Source organism: Equus caballus, chromosome 22 (genome assembly GCF_041296265.1).
Source record: "Equus caballus isolate H_3958 breed thoroughbred chromosome 22, TB-T2T, whole genome shotgun sequence".
NCBI lineage: Eukaryota > Metazoa > Chordata > Mammalia > Perissodactyla > Equidae > Equus > Equus caballus.
This window is the reverse complement of record NC_091705.1, coordinates 5,329,278-5,350,617: the sequence shown is the minus strand read 5'-3', so window position 1 is coordinate 5,350,617 and position 21,340 is coordinate 5,329,278. Positions and strand designations below refer to the sequence as shown.

Genomic DNA, 21,340 nt, shown 5'->3' with positions numbered 1-21,340 from the left:
ATTTTTCTCTTCTAATATAAACACCCAAAGCCATATATTTTTCTTCACATAAAGTTCAGCTACATTCTAGAGCTTTTGCTATGTAGTTTTCACTACAGTTCAGGTTGAAATACTTTTTAATTCACAATTTGATTTCTTTTTGAACCTTATTTGAAGTGGTTTTTAGTTTCTTAATGTATTTTTCTTATCTTCTTAATTTATTTCATCACATTCACAGAATGTGGTATAGTTTCAAATCATGGACATTTGTTGAGACTTGCTTAACAATCTAATTGGTCAGTTTCTATAAGTGTTCCATTGCATTTAAAAATCACACATATTTTTAAATTAAGTTCAAAGTTTTATATATATACTCTCTCATATCTCTATTCAATCAAGATTAATTGTATTGTGTAAGTCTTCCCTATTCTAACATTTTTTTCTGCTTAACTCATCAATTAATGAGAGTTAATATTAAAATGTCCTACTATGATTATTGTTTTACCAGTAGTTCCTTGTAATTCTGCTAAATTTCACTTTATATATCTGGAGGCTTTGAAGTTCATTATAAATTCAGAATTACTGCTTCACTAATAAGTGATTTTGCTTTAAAGTTTATGTGACTGACATACATATAGGTAGACCAGTGATCTATCTTCCTTTCTTCATATCTATCAATGTTCTTATTTACTCACTTAGGATCTCCCTATACATTATGTATTAGTGGTACCTCTTATAAACATCATATGGCTGGATTTTATTTCTTCAATCTAACTGCAAGTTTAAATTGTTTATATTTATTGTAGTTGCTGATTTACTTGATTTCATTTCCAACACCTTACTTTAGGCTTTCTGTTTAAGTCACCTTTGCTTTGCTTCTCTTTTGAATCTTTGGAGGGAGTTTAAAGGGTTGTATTCCACCTCCACCACTAATCTCCTTTACCTTATACCCTTTGTTATTAATGTAATCTTTCTCAAAGTTCTATTCCTCACCCCACACAAATAAAGAGAGACTGATTTCTAGGCAACTACCAACCTTCACTGAGTGTCATTTTGAGTATATATGTTGTTGGTGTTTTTAAGGCCAATCAAAGAAACTGAAGTACAATCTATGGAAGTGAGGAACTCAAGAAGAGGAATGACAAGAGCCAACAAGGAGCAAGAAGGAGTGAATGTGACAAGCAGCCAAGGCAGATCCAAGAATGGTTCTGTATCCTTCCAACACTGCACCTACAACAGATGCTAACAGCTTACTATATTAGTTATAGAAAGATCCTAAGACCCTGAAACAAAGGATTCAGTAAGGACGGCACACAGTGTCACGGAAAGGCCTTCCCAAACACAGGAGCATGTTCCTTCTTAGAGGAAAGCCTATCTGTATTTCACACATAAGTATCATATAATGAATTGGGAAGACAAATTAAAATGTGCAGCTATAATCTGAGCTGGAATTCCTACACACTGTGCCTGAAAGACAAGAGGTATAGAGAACAAAAGCTTAATTATGAGCCTTCTGGGTTCTCTGAGTTTTATCAAGCCTCAGAAGAGTGACTTGTCCTCCTAATGTTTGATCTGTAAAATAAGTGCAGTATCAAGCATCTGTCAGTCTGAGAGGGTATGCTGAAGCTTTAAATAATGCTTATAAATCAACATAAGCCCTCAAATATAATATGGCATTTAGTCTTCTCATAAAGAATGCCATGATGTCTTTAATCCCCTGAGGGGTAAAAAAATGTAAGAGGATTAGATGATTTACAGCTTTGTTTCATCCCCTACCCCCATCCCCCAAATGCAGCCATCCAAAACAGAGACTAGCCCCCAATGTTCCAATCATGCTGGAACTTGCTTGAGTAGCAACTCCAAGTAAACATCGGCTAGGTATCTCATCACCTGCACCTCCTTGTTGCCTGCCAACTAATACATTCTCAGTTATGCAAAGATCCCATGTAGAAAATCTATTTCAATACTACTTTGTTCTCAGGAAAATTTATACATCAATGATAAAATCCTAGGTAACATCCTTCATCACATTATCAAAACATGTTGAGTCTTTAGAAGTATTTGAAATGACTGCACACTCAATATTACTGTGAAAAAAAATTTTTGAGTTGAATATTTTTGTCCAAAATTATTCCACTGATGGCATAAGTAACAGAACAGATGCTGACATTTTACATGTAGATGACTCCTCAGTGAAGCAGCACTTAATTAAAAATGGGGATTTGAGAGATTCCAGAAAATTTCATGTTCACCCTAAAAATGCCAAATATTTAGTTTATTTTCTTTTTCATGAGCAGGCTAGTATGCTAGCCTAGTATCTTTTCATTTCATTATTACTAAATGCTACAGGGGCATATAAAAATTTTTATTAAAGTGGAAAGTCTTGCAAACAAATACAACTATATCATCTTTCTCAAATCACATACATGATTTTAACAGAGCAATCTAAAGTTTAGAACATTGCAAATATGCAAAGGATTTTAGCCATGAAATAAGTCTTGGTAAGTGGTAAAACAGGCACTTGTGACCAAATCATGATTTCACATGACTGCAATTTTATGTAGGTTTGGTAGAATGTTGAAGAAACATAGCCGGCACTTTGGAAATGAATTTCTCTTTTGATTTGAAAACTAAACAAAAGGCACAAACCCAAAGGCTCAGTTGAAACACCTTAATTGCGGGACCAGAAAAATCAAGCACACACTTTGATGGTGAAAGTAGAGAAGCACCAGGCTGGTGTTCTGTTGACCACCACTATGGCCTGACTCTCCTCTCTTTCCTCATCTGCTTTCCAGGGACATACGTGGTTCATTTCAAAGATTCTAAAGGTGAGCAACCAATCCCATGGTAGTTATTACTGTTATTTTTCTTTATAATATTCATGTCTTCAAAGCAGACAAAAGCCTTCAAAGCCTGGTGAAAACGCCAAAAATGTGTACAGTGGCAGAGAACACTGACAAACCACTCCTGCAAAAACCATTTTGGTGGCAGGTAACAGTGAATGCAACTCATGCGCACAGCTACAATTAAAAGCAGAAGTGGTAAAAGGATTTCTGTAACAATCTTTGGAGGCAGGGCTGTGACAAACATACTAAAGAGATTTTAAAACTGAATCTTATGTATTTTTTACTAAAAAAAGGTTAAAATTTAATTGCTGTTTTTAGCTAAATAAAACAATAGCCTACAGCTTAAAGCTTACTCATTCATTGATTTGGGTATTTACTGAATGTTCTTCTCTGGCCATGCACACACCATTCTAGGAGCCAAGAATCAGCTAGGAACACGACTGACGACAACCTCCCACCCCACAAGCTTATATTCCAGTGGTGGGAAACCACTGACCCTCTCCTAACTAAACCAAAATGGTGGATACTATTTCTTACTGAATCTTATCTTAAAATGTATCACTGATCTGAAAGGAATCTGGAAAGGAAAGAACACCAAAACTGGCTTTTACCCTTCAGGGTTCTGCTAACCCGTGGAATTCTTTTTTTTTTTTCCTGAGGAAGTTTGGCCCTGAGCTAACATCTGTTGCCAATCTTCCTCTTTTTGTTTGAGGAGGATTGTCACTGAGCTAATATCTGAGCCAATCTTCCTCTATTTTATGGGGGATGCTCCCACAGCATGGCTTGACAAGCAATGCCAGGTCCATGCCCAGGATCCAAACCTGTGAACCCCGGGCCGCCGAAGCAGAGCACGCGAACCCAACCACTATGCCACCGGGCTGGCCCTTAACCCATGGAATTATTAAAGATTTCTTTGATAATGAAAAGAAAGCTTTAATTATACTGAAGTTGAATTAATGATTGATACCTTTCTTATGGGTAGCTTTGTGTGTGTGTGAGTCTCATTTAAGAAAACTTTCACTAATCCAAGGTCTTAAACATATTTTTAGAAGATATTTTCTTCCAAAAGTTTTTAAATTTTCCTTTTCTTATTGAAGGATTTTATCCATCTGGAATTGACTGTGGGCATGGAGTGAGGTAGGGATTCTATTTCATTTTTTTCCATATGGCTAAATACTTGTCCCATTGGCATCTGTTGAACAGCACTTTCTCTCCTTGTCAGATCTGGAGTGCCACCTTTCATCTATCACAACTCCAAGCCTGTGTGGATTCAGTATCTATTTTCTACTCCGTTCCTTTAGTCTATTTGTCTGTCCCTGTGGTTAAAACTTTCTTTAAATAAACCACATAGCATTTATCACATTATTTGTGGCTATCAGCATAAATGTCTTATCTTCTGCCCTCTTACTAAGCTCTTAAGTCAATCGTGGCTATGGTTTATTCATCTTTTTATTTCTTACAGCAACAAAATCAGTATTCTAGATTGTAAGCTTATTTGCTAAATAAGAGATAAGGTCAACAGCAATCCTGATTCTTAGGTATAGAGTCATAAATATTCCCTTCTCCAAAATCATTACCTCAACAGAACAAAATTTATGTATGTATTAACTATATTTTCTTATTTTCTATATTGATGCTCTTGCATCTGGGGCCTCCTTGACAATAAAAGGACTGCCCTTCCCAGGGTTAGCTAATTTCTAAAGATAGCAAACAACTCACCGGGAAGTGTGCCTTTCATATGTAAACCCAGCAATCCACAATCTTACCTCCCAACTACCTCCTTTATCTAGTGCCTACTCAGCAAACCAACATCCTCCCCAACCCCCCAGCCCTAATAACCCCAGGGTCTGGTACCAGGCAACCAGGGATAGCATCTATATAGGCTCCAGAGTCTGCTGAAATTATTCAAACTAGCCAATCCTAAATCTGCTTAGCCTGCTCTGCCTTGTCTTTCCCAGGGAAATGACAATAAACGTTGTTCCCCATGTTTTCCCCTCTCTCCTTCTGCCTCCTGACCAGCCTTGGTGTTTCCCCATGTGGTCTCCCTGCACGGCATGCTATGCCTCTGTTTCTAGGGACCTGTGAGTATAAACTTCTTCCTTCATGACAATCATTTTCATGTCTGCATGTCTTGCCATACCTGATTAAGACAAATCCCAGGTACATTTTGAAATAATGTGCAATAAATTTAGCTGCTATTTTCAGCAAATGTGAAGTGATTTAAATGAGAAAGCAAATATAAAACTAAACTGTTAGTTTGCTAGTGATGAAGGAATTTAAGATTTTACAAGCAGTTTATTATTCTAAGCATTTGATAACTGGCAGGATTATTCAATGAGAAACAAGAGATACACTCAAATTGTTTGATCAGTCTCTTTGCATGTCCTAAAGATTAGGCTCACACAAGTTTTATTTTGTACGTTTACGAAGAAATTGTTCTCTTAAGAACAGAAAGTTAAATTCAGAACTGTGATAATCCTTAAACCTTATCATATTACGGTTTGTCCTTTTCACAGATGACAAGATGAACTATTGAACTGAGCGTACTGATTCTCTATACTAGTATTTCAAAGAAGAACTAAGTATTTGGAGGAATTAATCACACTATAGAGTGCATCATATAAAATTACCTCACACAAGTTTATTAAATTGAGCTGTCCCATGCATACTCTGAAATGGGATCAAAACTAATCTTCCCAAAGGACAGACAAAAGAAGTAATCACCCAATTTTTTTTTCTTTTCAATAAAAATAATTAAAACTAGTTCTTGTTTAAGTAAATTCAGCTTACTAAAAATTCAGTATTGCCTTTGATAGTACCATGATGAGGATTCCCCTTGGATAATCTGTATATTGGACCCAAAGAAGCCGTTAATTCCATAAATGTATTAATGATTCTCAAATAGTTTAAAGGGGTCTGCAGTTGTAATTTTAACAGCAACGTAGTAGAAAGGAGTAGACATAACACTGAAATTGGAGTCAACACACTGTGGAAGCCAGTTCCAACTCTGGCACTTACTTTCTAGTTAGACCATATGATTTCTCTGGGTCTTAGTTTCTCTATCTTTAAAACAGAATTTGTAAGACTTGGCCTGTTTACCATACAGAATCAAAGAGGATGCCTTAGAGTTCTTTGTAAACTATTAAATCTCTTATAAATTATAGTATTATTATTCAAAATCATTATATGTATCTACACATCATTATATATATAAAGAATTTTAAATCATTTTTAAAAGAACCAAAAATTTGAGAAGCATAAATTGCTACCCAATAATTTATCAAACTAAGCACACGATTTTGTTAATCATTTCCTCATTGACTTTGCAAGGTTTCTACCATGGGCAGATTTGAATACATAGACCAAAAAATGTCCATTGTCTTTTAAAGACAGCACTACAAAGGCAATAATACATTACTCACATACAGCTGACTGGTTTGTTTTTCTTTGTTTATTATTCTACTCTTAATTAATTAAAATGCACACATTAAACACACATTAAGATCATGCTTCTTGGTCTTAACTATCTCATACATAAAAGATTTTATCTAATACCATTTTTCTATGTAAATTTTATGAAGTTTTAATGTTACTCCATCAGGGATTTCCAAAAACATCAAAGACTGGTTAAATTTTATATCATAATTAATAGAAACCAAAGTTTGCTTAGTTACAATGAACTAAGGTAAAATTTTTAGCCTTTATTTATAATTTTAACTTTTAGCATTTTAATAACACTTTTTACTCAACATGGGCTAATTTGTTGTTTTCATAAAAGATATTGTATGTAAGCATGGATATGGTGGACCAGGAAGGACTTGGCTATGGTCAGCATTTCCCACACTGAGTTCTTCAGAACACTAGTCTCTCTCGACAACTATCAAAATAAAAAACCACCTGTCTTTGGTGTCGCCCTTCTCATCAGCCCTGTCATACAGGTGAAGGAGCTGAGCTTTGAGAGGTTCACTTACCCACAGTCAATGTGCACGTGCATGTGTGCGCATGTGAACAGCTAAAACTGCAGAGCACTTCCTACACACACACTGTTCAGTGCACTTGACTCATGTGTTCACTCATTATTCCCCCAGCAACCCTATAACAGAGACTATTAGTATTCCCATTTTCCAAAAAAGAAATAGAAAGAGAGAGAGATTAACTTGCTCAAGGTCACCCAGCAATTCCTTGGCAGAGCCCAGATAGAGACCCAGAAACTTTGGTTCTGTAGTCCATTCATGCATCTCAGAAATACAATACTCAGGGGGGGAAAGTTGCAAAAATTACAAAATATGACACCATTTTTCAAAAGTTTAAGACCAAAATTAAAAGATATATTATTGAGGATCAGATATATATGGTAAAACTATAGAGAAATCAAGAGAATTATTATATTAAAAAATTGGGCATAAGGTCACAGAATGATAGGAAAAGGAAAGGAACTTGAGAAGGGGCTTTCAAGAACCTTACTGGTTTGGGAGGTGTTTTATTTCTTAAGGTGGGTAGTAGGCTCACTGATGCTCATTTTATTATAATGGCCCATAACTTATGTATATGTCGCAACTTATCTTGTATGTATCAAATATTTTACAGTAAAAATTAAAGAAAATATTAATCAATAAGCTATTCAAACTCTTTAACTTATCCTGGATTTATGGCACACGTAGGTTGGATAAACCACTCTTCTGTGTTTCCAGAGTAAAGCAAATTTGGTCAGGGACAGCAAAAGCTTGGCGCGAATATCAGCACTTCCTCCCATGATGGACAGTGGTTGTCGGCATGGCACACTTCTGCCCACATCCAGCCACTGTTTTAGAACCCTTTCCAAAAAGGACTCTGGGAATTAAGAACTAATTATGAACAAGTGGCTGGGGCTGCCATGCCAGTTTGGTTGGAGGCGGCACCTCCATCACCATTGTGCTAAAGGAACCCTGAAGTTCTTGCAACTAGGAAACTCTGGGATCTCCTAGTGGTTAATACTGGTGCCTACTTTTCAAAGACACAGTTACCTGTTAAGTTTGAAACATCGGTGGGACTCAGTTGTAACCAATGGCGGGCATCGGAGTCTGCCACAACATCTGTAGGAGTGTTCAGTTCTGGGTCTTCCTCATAGGTCTGCCATGGGCTCATGGACAGCTCGGCCTCACCGTTATAGCCCAGAGCTGTGTCACTGCTGACACTTTCACCTGGCACAATGGAAGAACCAAAGTCTGAGATAACTAATAGCTGGGAATCAGAATGTTCACAATTACCAATACACAGTAACCAAACAGCTGACACAGCAGGAGTCATTCAGGAATAGGGGCTCAAAAGGTGCCTGTCTGGGGTTCCTGGTCAATGAAACAAAGCTTTCAAGTGCAGGGCATTAATAGTAGTCATGAGCTCCACTACATATCACTCAGGAGGCATTCTTTTCAAGGGGTCTTCAGCTCAGTTATCCCATGTACCCAAAAGATCACATCAAGTCGTTAAGTTTTCTCCTGCCACTTATTCAACCACAAAATGAGGATGGGTGAAGGAAGAGGGTGGGAATTTATTCCACCACAAATGCAAGTTTATTCTGCTGGCCAGAAGAGCCTCAAGATGTTTTATTCCTTGACCTCAATGTCTAGACCTAAACCCAGGGTCAATCATTCAGGATCACTGGCAGATGAAGTGGCCCACGCAGAAGATTTTCTCCAACAGAAATTCTCCCCTTTAAACACTAAAAAGTTCTAATTTGTCATAATACAATGATGCTTTCAAAGACGATTCAGTCTTTTAGGGCTATTTAGTCTGACAACAAAACAGACCGAGCCAGTCTACTCCTCAAAGTCTTCTATCTACTTCATAACAATTCCACGTGTCTCCCCTTTCTGTGTGCTCACTGTTCCAGCTGCTTTTTTTTTTTTTTTAAGATTGTCACCTGAGCTAACAACTGTTGCCAATCTTCTTCTTTTTTTTTTTTCTGCTTCTTCTCCCCAAATTCCCAGTACATAGTTGCAAATTTTAGTTGTGGGTTCTTCCAGTTGTGGCATGTGGGACGCCACCTCAGCATGGCCTGATGAGTGGTGCCATGTCCACACCCAGGATTTGAACTGGTCAAACCCTGAGCCACCGAAGTGAAGAGTACGAAGTTAACCACTTGGCCATGGGGCTAGCCCCCCAGCTGCTCTTTCTATCTGCTGGTGACAGTCGCCAGCCTTGCTGCTTCTAGTCTCCTGTCCTCTCTTCCCTTGCAAAGGACTAAAAGTTGTCCCAGTTAGCAGATAAACTGAAAGTTGTTCTAGTAACCAACCTGTAAGGTCTCTAACTTCATCTGGCACAGAACTCTAAGCCAACAGGGGCTGAAGGTGGAGCCTAAGAGGAGCTCCTCTGCACTCCATGCAGAACCATCCTAGATCTGCAGGGGTGTTTACTATGCTACTCCGAGAAGGAGGTGGCCGGGCACCTACTTCAGGGAAGTAGAGTATTAGGGCTACATTTTACAGTATATATGATAACACGTCACAGGATTCCAATCAAATTTTATTTTTTAAATACTTATACTACTGACTTCAACGTACTTCTGAGGCTTTTTGCTGCTAGTCTATGGGAACTTTCTAGGGAAGATCATTTTCCTTCTGGGTCGGTCTCCTCACCCAGCCATCAACTTTGGTTGTGCCTCTCACCTAGAGAAAGGCCCAGGGGTGGAAAGACAGGCCTTTAATGTACAGGTGAGTGACTGGAACTGTTCTATTCTATGTGTAGGCTAACCGTCCATCAATCCTGGGATTTCAGGAATAAAAATGTCGCATTTCACAACCATGTCTCTTCAGATACTAAGATATCATTCAAGTTAGAAAGTAAAAAGAAAACAAAATACAGGAGCTCTGAAGCTGGATGAACACAGACCACATTTCCTGGAACTTACTCTTCTGTCTTTCTCTACATTTTCCTTGCGTCTGTTGCAAATCATCTTTTAAATCCAATTCAGCAGGGCTGCTGCTTCTTCGAACTAAGATCTTCAGACAAAAACAAATATTGCATTTGCTACAGGAAAGTTTTAATTTTTAAAATATTGTTCAGTTTCTAGTTCACATTTCTAAATAAATAGAAAAACAGTAACAAAAAATCGAATGATGTTTTCCATTTGAAGGATACGTGTTCACAAATTACTATAATTGAATCATAAATTACTCAAGATCTGAAATTTATGGCTTCTGCATTCTTAAATGACATCCAATTGAATTGGTCTACTGAGAAAGGATGCCAAATTATACGGAAATACTTTATTTTAAAGTTCTATTCCTTATTCTGCTTAAGCACAGGTATATAGTGAATACAGGTCTCGAGAAGGCCTAAATTACTCATAAATGGTGAGTGTGCTGGCAGGGAAGGTATAAACTCCACCTAGACTTCTAAAGGTCACTCAGGGCCTTCCTTGTTAAATGTGCAACAGACTTTCCTGAACAGTGCTCAACACTGGACCTTGTGTTAAACACAGTGAATGAAAAACTTGGAGGCAATCTGCATCCTCTACAATGTATAACTTGCTTGGAGAGACAAAACATACACAAATTACACAAAATGATTACAACGTACATAAGCAAAATATGCACGTAAACTCTCTCTATAGGTATGCAGAATAAAGCGTTACCTTAATTGGCTCACAGTTACAGGAGAGCTGTTCAAGAAGGCAAGACATGAAGTGGTAGAGAGAAGGCAGGAGGGATTCAAGGCAGGAAGCACTGAGTGGTAATCAGCAAGTTCTATGTGCAGGAAAAGAAGCTGATTATAGCAGGCCATGCAGGATAGTCAGGTAAAGAGGGAAAATGATAAGAAGAAAATGTCAACCACCTTCCAAAAGAGGCAGCTGCCAGTGGGCCTTCAGCATCAGGCTTAGGAATTTCCACCCAATATTGACAAAATGAGCAACCGTATGTTCCAGATAATAGCTTACTGTGATTAAAAAATATAACTAGAAAGATAAGTCTAGTCAGTTATCTGTGGGACAGATTAGAGTTAAGAAGAAAATTGCTATGGAACTGTCATGGTGATTCAGGGATGAGTGGACAACGCTTTTGATGGTGGAAAAGGAGAATAAGAGATAAGAAAATGCTGCAGAAGGACAGACAAGAGCTTATATGAGAGCTTATATAAGAGCTGTAAATGAGAGTGGAAGAAAATTAAATCACAAAATGATATGAATCTAGGGGACCATGAGAATGAGGGTGATGAAGGAAGGAAGGATGGAAGGAAGGTCAACGGACAAAGGAACTTAAGAAAGTTTCTGAAATTTTACTTTTCGTCTTTGGGCTGAATATCCAAAGAGAATGTCCTATAAGCGGAGGACAAAAATCCAGAACTGGCGACAACAGGATAAAGGCAGGAATGAAGGTGTAAATTTAAGGTCCTCCAGTGCAGAGTGCATAAAAACCCTGGGATTCAATGAACCAACTAAAGGGATGAACATTAAACAAGCAAATGAACAGGGGGGACCAAACTGTATAATAAAAGATAGAATAATTATTAAGCTAAAACACAGAAGTAGGTGATGAATAAAATATTTAGAAGACTAACAGTATATGAAAAAATATTACTCAGCCTTAAAGAAGGATGATATATCTAACATGATAATGCTAATATACCCAGGATATTTCCTTAATAGAAAAGCAGGGTTCTGCTTCTGACTATATGAGAGACAAAATATCCTCCAGCTATACAATTAGATCTTACACAAAAATTTGAGGCTCACAGGAAGTAAAATAAACCTCCAAGTGATCCACACTCTCCTCTGTCCCCAAAAGTGAACAGAAACCAGGGCTATTGTAAGGGTAAATCTAATATTATCACTGCCAGAGGCAAAAGGACCCCAGGATTAAAGTAGCACTCCACGGTTCCCAGAAGAAACAAATGCAAATCCTGTCCTGGTGAAACTCCATCACTTCAGATATCCAGGGTACTGTAGATTGAGATCAGCCAGCTAGGAACTCACAATCAAAGATCACCAAACACCAAAGGAAATAAATCAGCATACATAAGAGTTGCAGAAACAACAAATACCACATTTAGAACCACCCCCCCCCCCCCAAGAATTTCAGATAATCAGATAAAGAATTGAGAATTGCAAATTGTGACTATTTTAAAAGAATAAAAGAAAGGAATTACAAAAATGGGCAAGCAACAAGAGATTATTAGAAATTACAAGATATACTTGAAGAGAATTAACCTGAACTTTCAGAAGCAAAACGTTTAATTGTTGAACTAAAAAACTCAGTAGAAGTATTAAACAGTAGATCATCTATGACTAAAGAGAAAAATATTGAACTGAATGAAAGACCCATCTGACGAATTATCTATGTACCCAGAGGGACAAGGAGAATGGGAAATATGAAAGAGGGCTTAAGAGACATGGAAGACAGAATGAGAAAGTCTAAATATATTTCTAACCAGAATCACAGAAGGAAAGAGCAGAGAGAACAAAAAAGAGGAAATATTTTAAGAAATTATTACAAAAAATTTTCCAGAAACAAGAGAAGAACAAGCATTCACAAATACATGTCACACAGCATATACAAAAAAGGACAAACGTATAAACCAAAGGAAAATGCACCTAAATATACTGTAGTGAAACTGAAAGACAAAGACAACAGCAAGGAACAACAAATAGGATGGAAAAACCATTTCTCAATAGCAACCATGAAAGACAAAAGATAGCAGAAAAATAGCTTCCCTTAGAAGGGAGAAGTTAAGGGGGAAAGAAGCGGGGAAACTACTGTAATTAAGATGGTATACTGTCCAGAGAGACAAAGTAACCAATGAATCAAGATAAGAAGCACAAAATAAAGCCTTACGCATTGGCAAAACAGTATATATGACAGAAAGGTAGCATTTCAGATCAATGAAGGAAAAATAGATACAATGTGACCTAGGACAAGTGGTTATCCACGTGGGGAAAAAAATAAAACTGGATCCCTAACTCACTCTGTAAGTAAGAATCAATTCCAGACAGATGAAAGACTTAAATGTGCAGAACAAAACTGAAACACTTATAAGGTAATATTTTTATCCCTGTAGAATTGGCATTTTAAAATTTTCATAAAACCTAACCATAAAAAATGACTGATAATCAAGAATATCAAAATTAAGAACCTCTGTCATCAAAAGACACCGCAGAGAAAGTGAAAATATAAGGCACACCTTAGAAGAAAATAATTGCCAGAAACATAACCAAAATAGGTCTGTATTCAGACTATATAAAGAATTGACACAAACAAAAGAGAAAAGACAAACAAATCAATAGGAAAATTGCAAAGACATCAGACACACATGAAACACACATGGTCAATCAGCATGGAAAGATTTTAAACTATACTAGAGACCTGAGAAATGCAAAATAAAATGGAATCCCATTTTCATCCACTTGACTCATAAGAATTTTTAAATCTGACAATAGAAAGTGTTGGCAAGAACGTGGATGAATGGGAACTCTTTGTACGCCGCTAGCAGAAATACAAGTGGTGCAACCACCTTGGAAAACACACATTGTCCTGTAAAGAAGAACAATCTTCTACTCTATGACTCATTAATTCCACTCTTAGACAGCCACCATAGAGAAAACCTAAAACAAAACATATACAAGAATGTACATAGAAGCTGCATTTTCCATTAAAAAAAGAAAACCTGAAACAATCTAAATGTCCCTCAACAAGAGAATGGAAAAATAAATTGTGGAATATTCACAGTGGAATATCATACAGCAGAGAAAACTTAATGAACTACGGCTACAAGCCATAACATGGATGAATCTTAGAAACACATAACTGAATGAACAAAGCAATAATACCACTTTTATAAAGTTTAAAAATAAGGAAAACAAAAGGATATATTGTTAGGCAATATACACATATAGAACAAAACTCTAGAGCAAAGCAAGGATATGAGAAACTCAAAGCCAACATAATGCAGATCTCGGAGGGGACAAGGAAGGCACTTACAGGCCAAAGCAACAACACTGGAAACATTCTAGTTCTTAAGCTGGGTGATGGGTTTGTGGGAGTTTATTTGATTGCTAAAAAAATACAAATAATAAACACATACATACAGAATATAAATACATGTAAGCTAGTAAATGTCCTTTTAAAAAATAAAGACAGAAGAAACTTAACACTGGTTATCTTCCAGGTAGGGAGGAATAGGGAGAGGCTTTCTCTGTTTATTTTGTACCTTTCTGTGATGCTTGAGTTTTCTATTTACACTACACTTTTAAAAATTGAATAAATAGGAGTTATCTGCATGAATGAGTTATGAGCTACTTTTAAATTATTTTCTTAATACTTTACATTTGTTTTTTAAAAAAACAAAAAATGCTATTTCACACTTTTTTAAAAAAGAACCCCATGACAGATCTTTGCAAAAACTCACTTATCTAGCAACTCTTGTGAGGCAGTAGCTACCACCCAAAGCGACGTCGAGAACAGGGAATCTGAACATACACTTGACAGGCAAGGATACCTGTTTAAAAACAGGGTGTCATATACAGACCAGGTGGTAAATTCCATTTTCATGCTAATTTTTTCTATTTTTGCAATGGGACTGTAAGTTTACACAGAAAGCAAGCATGACTTTAAAAGATCTCAAGGCCATTTAGGCTTATAACCCACCTAAACGGAAAAAGTTTTTTAAAGAATGCATCAATGCCACTAATGAATTTATTTATTGTGCCACTAATTTATATGTTTAATGACAAACTGATGCAGTTTGAAAACATTTTACTGTTACCCCTTCATGTTCTTTCTTCACATGTCCTTTATCCTCTTGAACAGGCTTAGGCTCTGAAGAACTCAAATTCTCTGCATCTTCTACTTTTTGACCTAGAGCTTTGGGGAAAAAAAATCAAGAGAATGAATATTTCAGATGGCAAAATTGGAAACAGGTTTTTATAGATAGGTAATTATTAAATTTAGCTATCCTAAGACATGTAAACACAGGAATCAGGGATCGACAAACTGGTAGCCTGTGGGTTAAGTCTACTTTATAGCCCCAGCCTCTGACCCTCAAAGAACTCCTCAGAGGGCAGACTGAATGCCACTCACTGTAGCCAATGGGTCCACTCAGCACAGGCGAGGGCAACAAGACCTGTCCTGGGGGCTGTGGGGAAGGGATCTCAGAGAACAGCTGCCTGATTTTGCCAGGGGAGCTGACAGGAAGAGAGCAGGAAGGCAGCTCAGTATTGCCTGAGAATAAAGACTGATGAGAGGGAGCACAGGGAACCAACATCAGTCATAAAAAAGGGAGTTATTACTACAAAGCCTGCAAACATAAAAAGATCGTAAGACGATTTTGTGAATAATCTGGGGCCAACAAATTTTTTAAAAATATATGAACTGAACAAATTCCTAGAAAAATACAACTTATCCAAATCAAAATAAGAAAAGGAAAATCTGAATAGTCTTAAAATGATTTTTAAATTTGAATGATATTTTAAAATCGTCCTACAAGAAAACTCCAGGTAACTGGTGGATTCTATCAAAGATTTCAGGGGGGAAAAATCACAACAACCTTACAAAACGTTTTGTGGAAGAGAAAATATTTCAGATAATACATTTCTCAAACTATTTTTTACTGTGTTTTCTTCTTTCAAGAGGATTTCTAAGAGGGACTCCTTCCCTTTTCATTTGATGAGGTAGCATGATCTCGACATTAAAAACTATGAGATAACCTGTTGATAAACAAGGTTGGTTTATTTCTTACTTAACTCATGAAACTAAAACTAAGTAACTTCATTGACACCAGACACAGTTTAAACATGTGCTTTCATCGTAAAATACATTATTCACTGTTTACAAGTCTCACCATCTGCCTCTTTGATTTCCATGCCCGGTTGTTGCTGAAAGTTGTTGGAGAAACCACGCAGATTAATGCTGTTACAACTTGGAATTTTCAACCTCAGCAGAGTCTACAAGCCGCGAATAAATTTTTTCAGTCTGGTCAGCTTTCTGTTCTCACTGATAACTTTTATGCCTACTCACAACCCTTCTCCACATCCTCCTTATCCCGCCGCCCTGCCTTCTGGCTAACTTGCTGCTCTCCCTGACCTTGTGGTGTAACATTCTCTGCCTCCCACCTACTCTAGCCACTGTGAACTTCTTTCTAGTCCTCAAACATGCCACATTTGAAAAACGTGCACATGTGTATAGCTAATTTAGATAGTTATAGTAAAATAGTAAAAATATCTCATTGTCAGAAATCTATGCTTGCAATCAACTTCTAAAATAAATTTTCTTGAAATAGAGTTGGAAGAAATGTAGAAAGCAATATGGCACGCAGCTTCTTCCCAGTCAGAATCTACAGTACTGTGTTGGTGACTGGAGCCCCTCCGTACCCTGAGAAGAGTCTGAGCAAAGGGGCTCAGCGACATCAGGCGAGCTGCTGCTCCGGAAAAGCTGCTGCTGCTCAGCCGCCAGGCGGCCAGACTCAACTGCGGGTGCGTTTTCCAACTGCTGACACTCTTCCACTTCTGTGGGTATGGACACAAAACAAGCATGGATGAATCTCAAGATTTTTAAAAATAATTTCACCACTTAAAACCACTGATTCTAAAAATGTAGTTTTAGATACTTTTTTCCACAAAAATTATGCAGGTAGATATTCTGCATTTACATCATAAAGTTTTCCACACTTTTTAACAGTAATATTCCACTCCAAGAATACATTTTCCTTTTAAGTTCTAGAAAGCATTTATTTTTCAATCAAAGTGAAGAAAAAAAGAAGAGAAAAGCCCCGAGAACTGTACAAGTCATTTGGAATTTTGAGGACAGGCAGGCCAAGGAAAGAGAGATCAGGAGATACATGAATAGGCAATTGACATTTGAGGAGAGAAAAAGTAGCACACACATGCTTAAGGAAAAAGAAGTGGGAATTTCAACTCTATTATCCCTTTTAACAGATAAACACACAGCTGTCCAAAATACAATATTATAATTATTTAATGGTTTATATCACCAAATGCAATGTTGAATTAGTCACTAAAGTACAAAAATGATTCACTGGTATTTTTAGAGAATCAATACATATGTGTCATAAAATAGAAAACCATAGCTGAGTACTGACCACTGGATAATCTCAGCCAGCATTATTACCAACCATATTCTCCTAGAGAATGAGTCCCCTTCTAGCTCATTTCTAAACTTCCCGGTTCATTTTAATCTCCAAAGACAACCCAAGGCACTGGAAGAATCACCCCACCCTCTCTCTCTAGAATCACAGCTTTGGGGTTGCATCATCTTTTGCCTAGGTCATTATAATAGCCTCCTAACTGGTCACTGTCCCCCTTTTCTTGCCACCCCCTATGCTCTGTAGTCCCAGAGAGGTCCTTCTAAAATAAAGATCTTATTGTGCCATTGCTCTCCTGCTGGGGCTCTCCTTCACTGTACAGTCGCCTGTGCTCCTCACAGTGCACGCAGCGCTCTCCTTGACCTCACCCCACAGATCTGACCCCCAACAAGGAGCTCTCACTCACGTCAGTCTCCAGCAATCCTAGCCTACTTGGCATCTGCTGCTCTCTCCCTCCTGCTGCTCACTCCTCTATCCCAACCTCAGATCTGTTCCCTCTCCCCTCTCTCCCATGCTGCCTGGGCACCCCTCCTACAGGACTTGCCATGTGTGAACCCCACCACCGCATCCCTCACCAGACTCCACACTCACTCATGTAGTCATGAAACTTTACATCCATATAACTATAACATCATATTTTCCAAAAATTTTAATTAGCTAAAGTTTCACTCCTTCTAAGAAGAGAGTGATCAAAATTCAGCCTATATTATCTTACCTCGCAGTGTCACCCAATTCCTGCAATGAGACTCGCTGTCAATGTGCCACACTCTGTATAACCCTTTAATCCAAGCTACATGTGAAAGTGCTAGCTCACCCTAACCAAGAAGTTGTACGTAGGAAGATTCTAAGTATAATACACAGGATTTCAACAAAGGGTTGCTGCTTTATTTTTACCATCCAAATTAAAACCCCATTTTCAAGTACACTGATACAAGTTACAAGACCTCAGAACTATGAAATCTGTGTGTTCCTTCCCTTATAATTCAGAATACGGGGCCATAATCTAAATTTAGATACTGACGGGAAGCTGAACTTAGGATAAAAGCAAAGGCAGGCCCAGGTAGCAAAAGCAGACAGAGCCACTAAAGCTCCCTCCTTCCCAGGTAGTCTTTGTTCTTCTCGTCTCATGAATAGCCAAGAACCATTCATTTCCTCACAGAGAAATACAAGACATACGTACATATTTGTGATCTATCCACTCATTCCAGAGCTTAGACTAGGCCCTTTTCACAGGTCTGCTTCTAGGCTCTTCAGCATGAGGCAACAAAAGCCAGATAATATCATGGGGCCAGCCCCATTTGGCTGTCTTCTTTCATTGGTTATTCTAATTATGCAAAACACTGAAACCTTCCGGGAAGACTTTATATTTGTTAATGAACCTACTTGTTAACCCAAGATCAGTAGAGGGAGCCCAAGAGCTTCCTAATTCCCTGAAAATAATTGGCAAGTGTCAGTTTTTATGGACAGTGGGAAGAGTGGGCTTTATTCACTTCAACTTCATGCCAAAAACCGTTAGATATTGGTTTCTGGGCTATGAGCAGAAACAAATAAGAGCTGAGCCAACACTGGCAGCATCTTTTTAAAGATAAAGAACATTGCCATCTGGCGGGATGCAATACAGCCACAGCATCATGGCTTCTAAATTCGAGTGTCCCCACTGGCCCTCAACACAACAGACGGACGAAGAGCCTGCCACCACCAGCTGGTCTGCCTTCCCAACAGGCTGGCCTGACGTAGCTCTAAGCCTTTGTTTTTGTAAAACTGTTGGTAGGGACTTACATGGAGAAAGTCCAAGCTTGTAGAACTCACTGGAAGTGGTGAGAGCGGGAGGATCCATGATGAGGGGGAGAAAGGAAGGGGAGAGTCAGTGTGTCAAGTGTGCTGCTAGGGCTGTTGTGCTACCAATGCCCTGAGCCTCTTCTGCAGTTGACTGTTATGTGACACAGTGTGAAAAAAGAATTTTAAATTCTCCTTACCCCACAATTTAAACACAATTTCCTGATTGGTAAGTGTACATTTCTTGGCCTTCTCTCACACTTTGTACTAAGTATATACTCAATATATGATTTGTGTAAATGAACAAATACCAAAAACATTTTCTTTTCGGTCTCCCTATTTTTTAAACAGTTCTTGAGCTCCCTCTGCTGGCTTTTTATTTCTTAAGAAAGCAATTAATGTTAAAGCTGCTCCCAGCCTACAGTGTCAGCTGTAGCCATTACTCTTTCATAACAAATTAAAACCATTTTAACAATATTATGCAAATATTAAGATACAGGATTATCTGATATTCAAAACAGAAAAACAACAATCTAAGTTATATAAAAATTACATTATAAATTCTGGAAGGTCTAAGGCACTCTCTGTTTTGAATATCATACAATTTCTGTTTGAATCACTTCAGAGGGCTAAATTCTATCTCAGATTCATCAAATCATTCACTTTCTCTCAAGCATAGCAAACCCAATAATTCAAATTTTAAAAGCACTACCTTTCTAGCTTCTTGATAGTATAAATTACACAACACCATTACTAAATCATTGCTTTCTAAAGCTCCATTCAAAACCCCAGAAAAATGATCAAATAAGGATTACTCAATTTCATTTTTTCCCCACTGAGAGAAGAATCCATATGATTAAATTAAATTAAGTGTGTAAACTCTTCAGAAAATTCTGTTTATTCCATATGTCTCACTATTTTTCAAAGCAATTTCACTCTTTAATCTAAGGTTTCCTTAATCTAAATGGAGGGAGACTCACTCTTCAATTACCAAAGTTCTGGGTTCATTTACGCCTCACACAAGGTTGCACAAGCGAAGTTAATAGTATAATTTCCTAACTTTTAAAGCATTGTGCATGGCACCAACTTGACCCTATACAAAGTGCCAGAGATGAAAATCAACTCAACATCTTAAGGTTTCCCACAGGTCCAAAGGTGAATCAGCCCAGACCCTGACAACAGCCAGGTCCTGACAATCAGCAACTGCCTGGAAGGTGGAGAATGAGAGGCAGAGAAAGCTAAGTGAGGCTTTCCGTTAGGTCCCATTAAGTCTCTTGCAGGAAGAGAGAAGATCACTGGTCCTCTAATTACTACTTTTACAATATTCCTAAAAGAAAAATAAAATCTACCATCTGCATAGCCTGTAAACACTACAGACTGATAAATGTCCCAAGGTAAAAGCAGTTAAAACTGCAAAACAGCTGTAAAGAACTGTTCTCACAAAGGAGAAAAAGAGAAATCACTGAAAGTGCCAGTTCTGCCTCCCATGTGCATGTTTATGTAGCTCTTCCCATTAATGGAATACAGGTGGTGTGACTTTCCCAAAATTCTGCTGCCACCAAATGAAGAGTCCCAAAGGGATCAGAACAACATACGATAGCAGGTGAAGGTAAGTAATTCTCTATTGTTTACATTATTAAAACAATTTTGGTTGGTTGATTAGTCATATAGATTACAAACAAAAACAAGAAATGTTAACAAATGAAAAGAAAATTACAATCATCTTTATAGTAAAGAACTTGTAACCAGAAAGTCAACATTAAAAGAGTCTGCTTATTACGTACAGGTGGATGTACACCCATCTATACCCATACTTAGCAACAGGTTAGCCAGGTATGCCAACACTCTAGGATTTAAATTGGAGCACAAATTTAATACTCTAGTGCCTCAACCAGTGAAGAATTTATCATCTAAAACTGAGGACTGATATGCTTTGCTCTTGGCCAAATCTCTTGATAGGACAGGCACAAATGACAATGGCATCCTTTTAATAGTAAAGAACAAATGGCATCAGACTAAGGAGGAGCTCGCTACTGTAGCTGTCAGAGGAAACAGATAGAACAGCAGATTGTTCTCAAAGTCATATACCACCAAGTCCCTTTATCCTTTGCACTATAAAACCAGGAATAGGGATGGCAAAGACAGGAAAACACAGACCCAGCATGGCCTGCTACATTTCACTCTAAATCAGGGTCTCTCAACCTCAGCACTATTGATATGTTGGGTTAGACAATTCTTTGTGGTGGGGGCTGTCCTGTGCATTGTAGGATATTTAGCAGCATCCCTGGCTTCCAGCCACTGGTGTCAGTGGCCCTGCTCCAGTTGTGAAAAGCAAAAATGTCTCTAGACATTGCCAAATGTTCCTTTGGGGGCAAACTCATTCCCAGTTGAGAACCACTGCTTTAAATCATATTCAACTTCTTTGGAACTGTGTACATATATATGGGAATCAAGACTCTGAGTAAACTAAAATACAATATTGAATGAGAAAAAAGTTTCCAAAATGAGATTACTAACAGGAGGAGATTTCTTGTGAGAACACATTCTGGATAAACTAGTAAAACACTTAAATGAAACAATATGGGGAAAAAAATGGACTGTGAAAAAAGAAAACTTTTCACCATGAAAAAAAAATTCCTTTTGGGTATATATCAGCCAAATAGAAAGTA

General features: G+C 37.7%; 1 protein-coding gene across 14 annotated transcripts in view; it reads right to left on the bottom strand.

The window, feature by feature from the left end:
* RALGAPA2 (Ral GTPase activating protein catalytic subunit alpha 2) overlaps positions 1-21,340 on the bottom strand; it is a 323,293-nt gene that overhangs the window by 181,281 nt on the left and 120,672 nt on the right. For all 14 annotated transcript variants that reach the window (XM_070247008.1, XM_023626011.2, XM_023626010.2 and 11 more), the window contains 4 exons: positions 16,165-16,299; positions 14,562-14,659; positions 9,712-9,802; positions 7,829-8,005 (listed from right to left, as the gene is read on the bottom strand). In XM_070247008.1, coding sequence (XP_070103109.1) covers positions 7,829-8,005; positions 9,712-9,802; positions 14,562-14,659; positions 16,165-16,299 — 501 coding nt within the window. The remainder of the gene's footprint in view (positions 1-7,828; positions 8,006-9,711; positions 9,803-14,561; positions 14,660-16,164; positions 16,300-21,340) is intronic.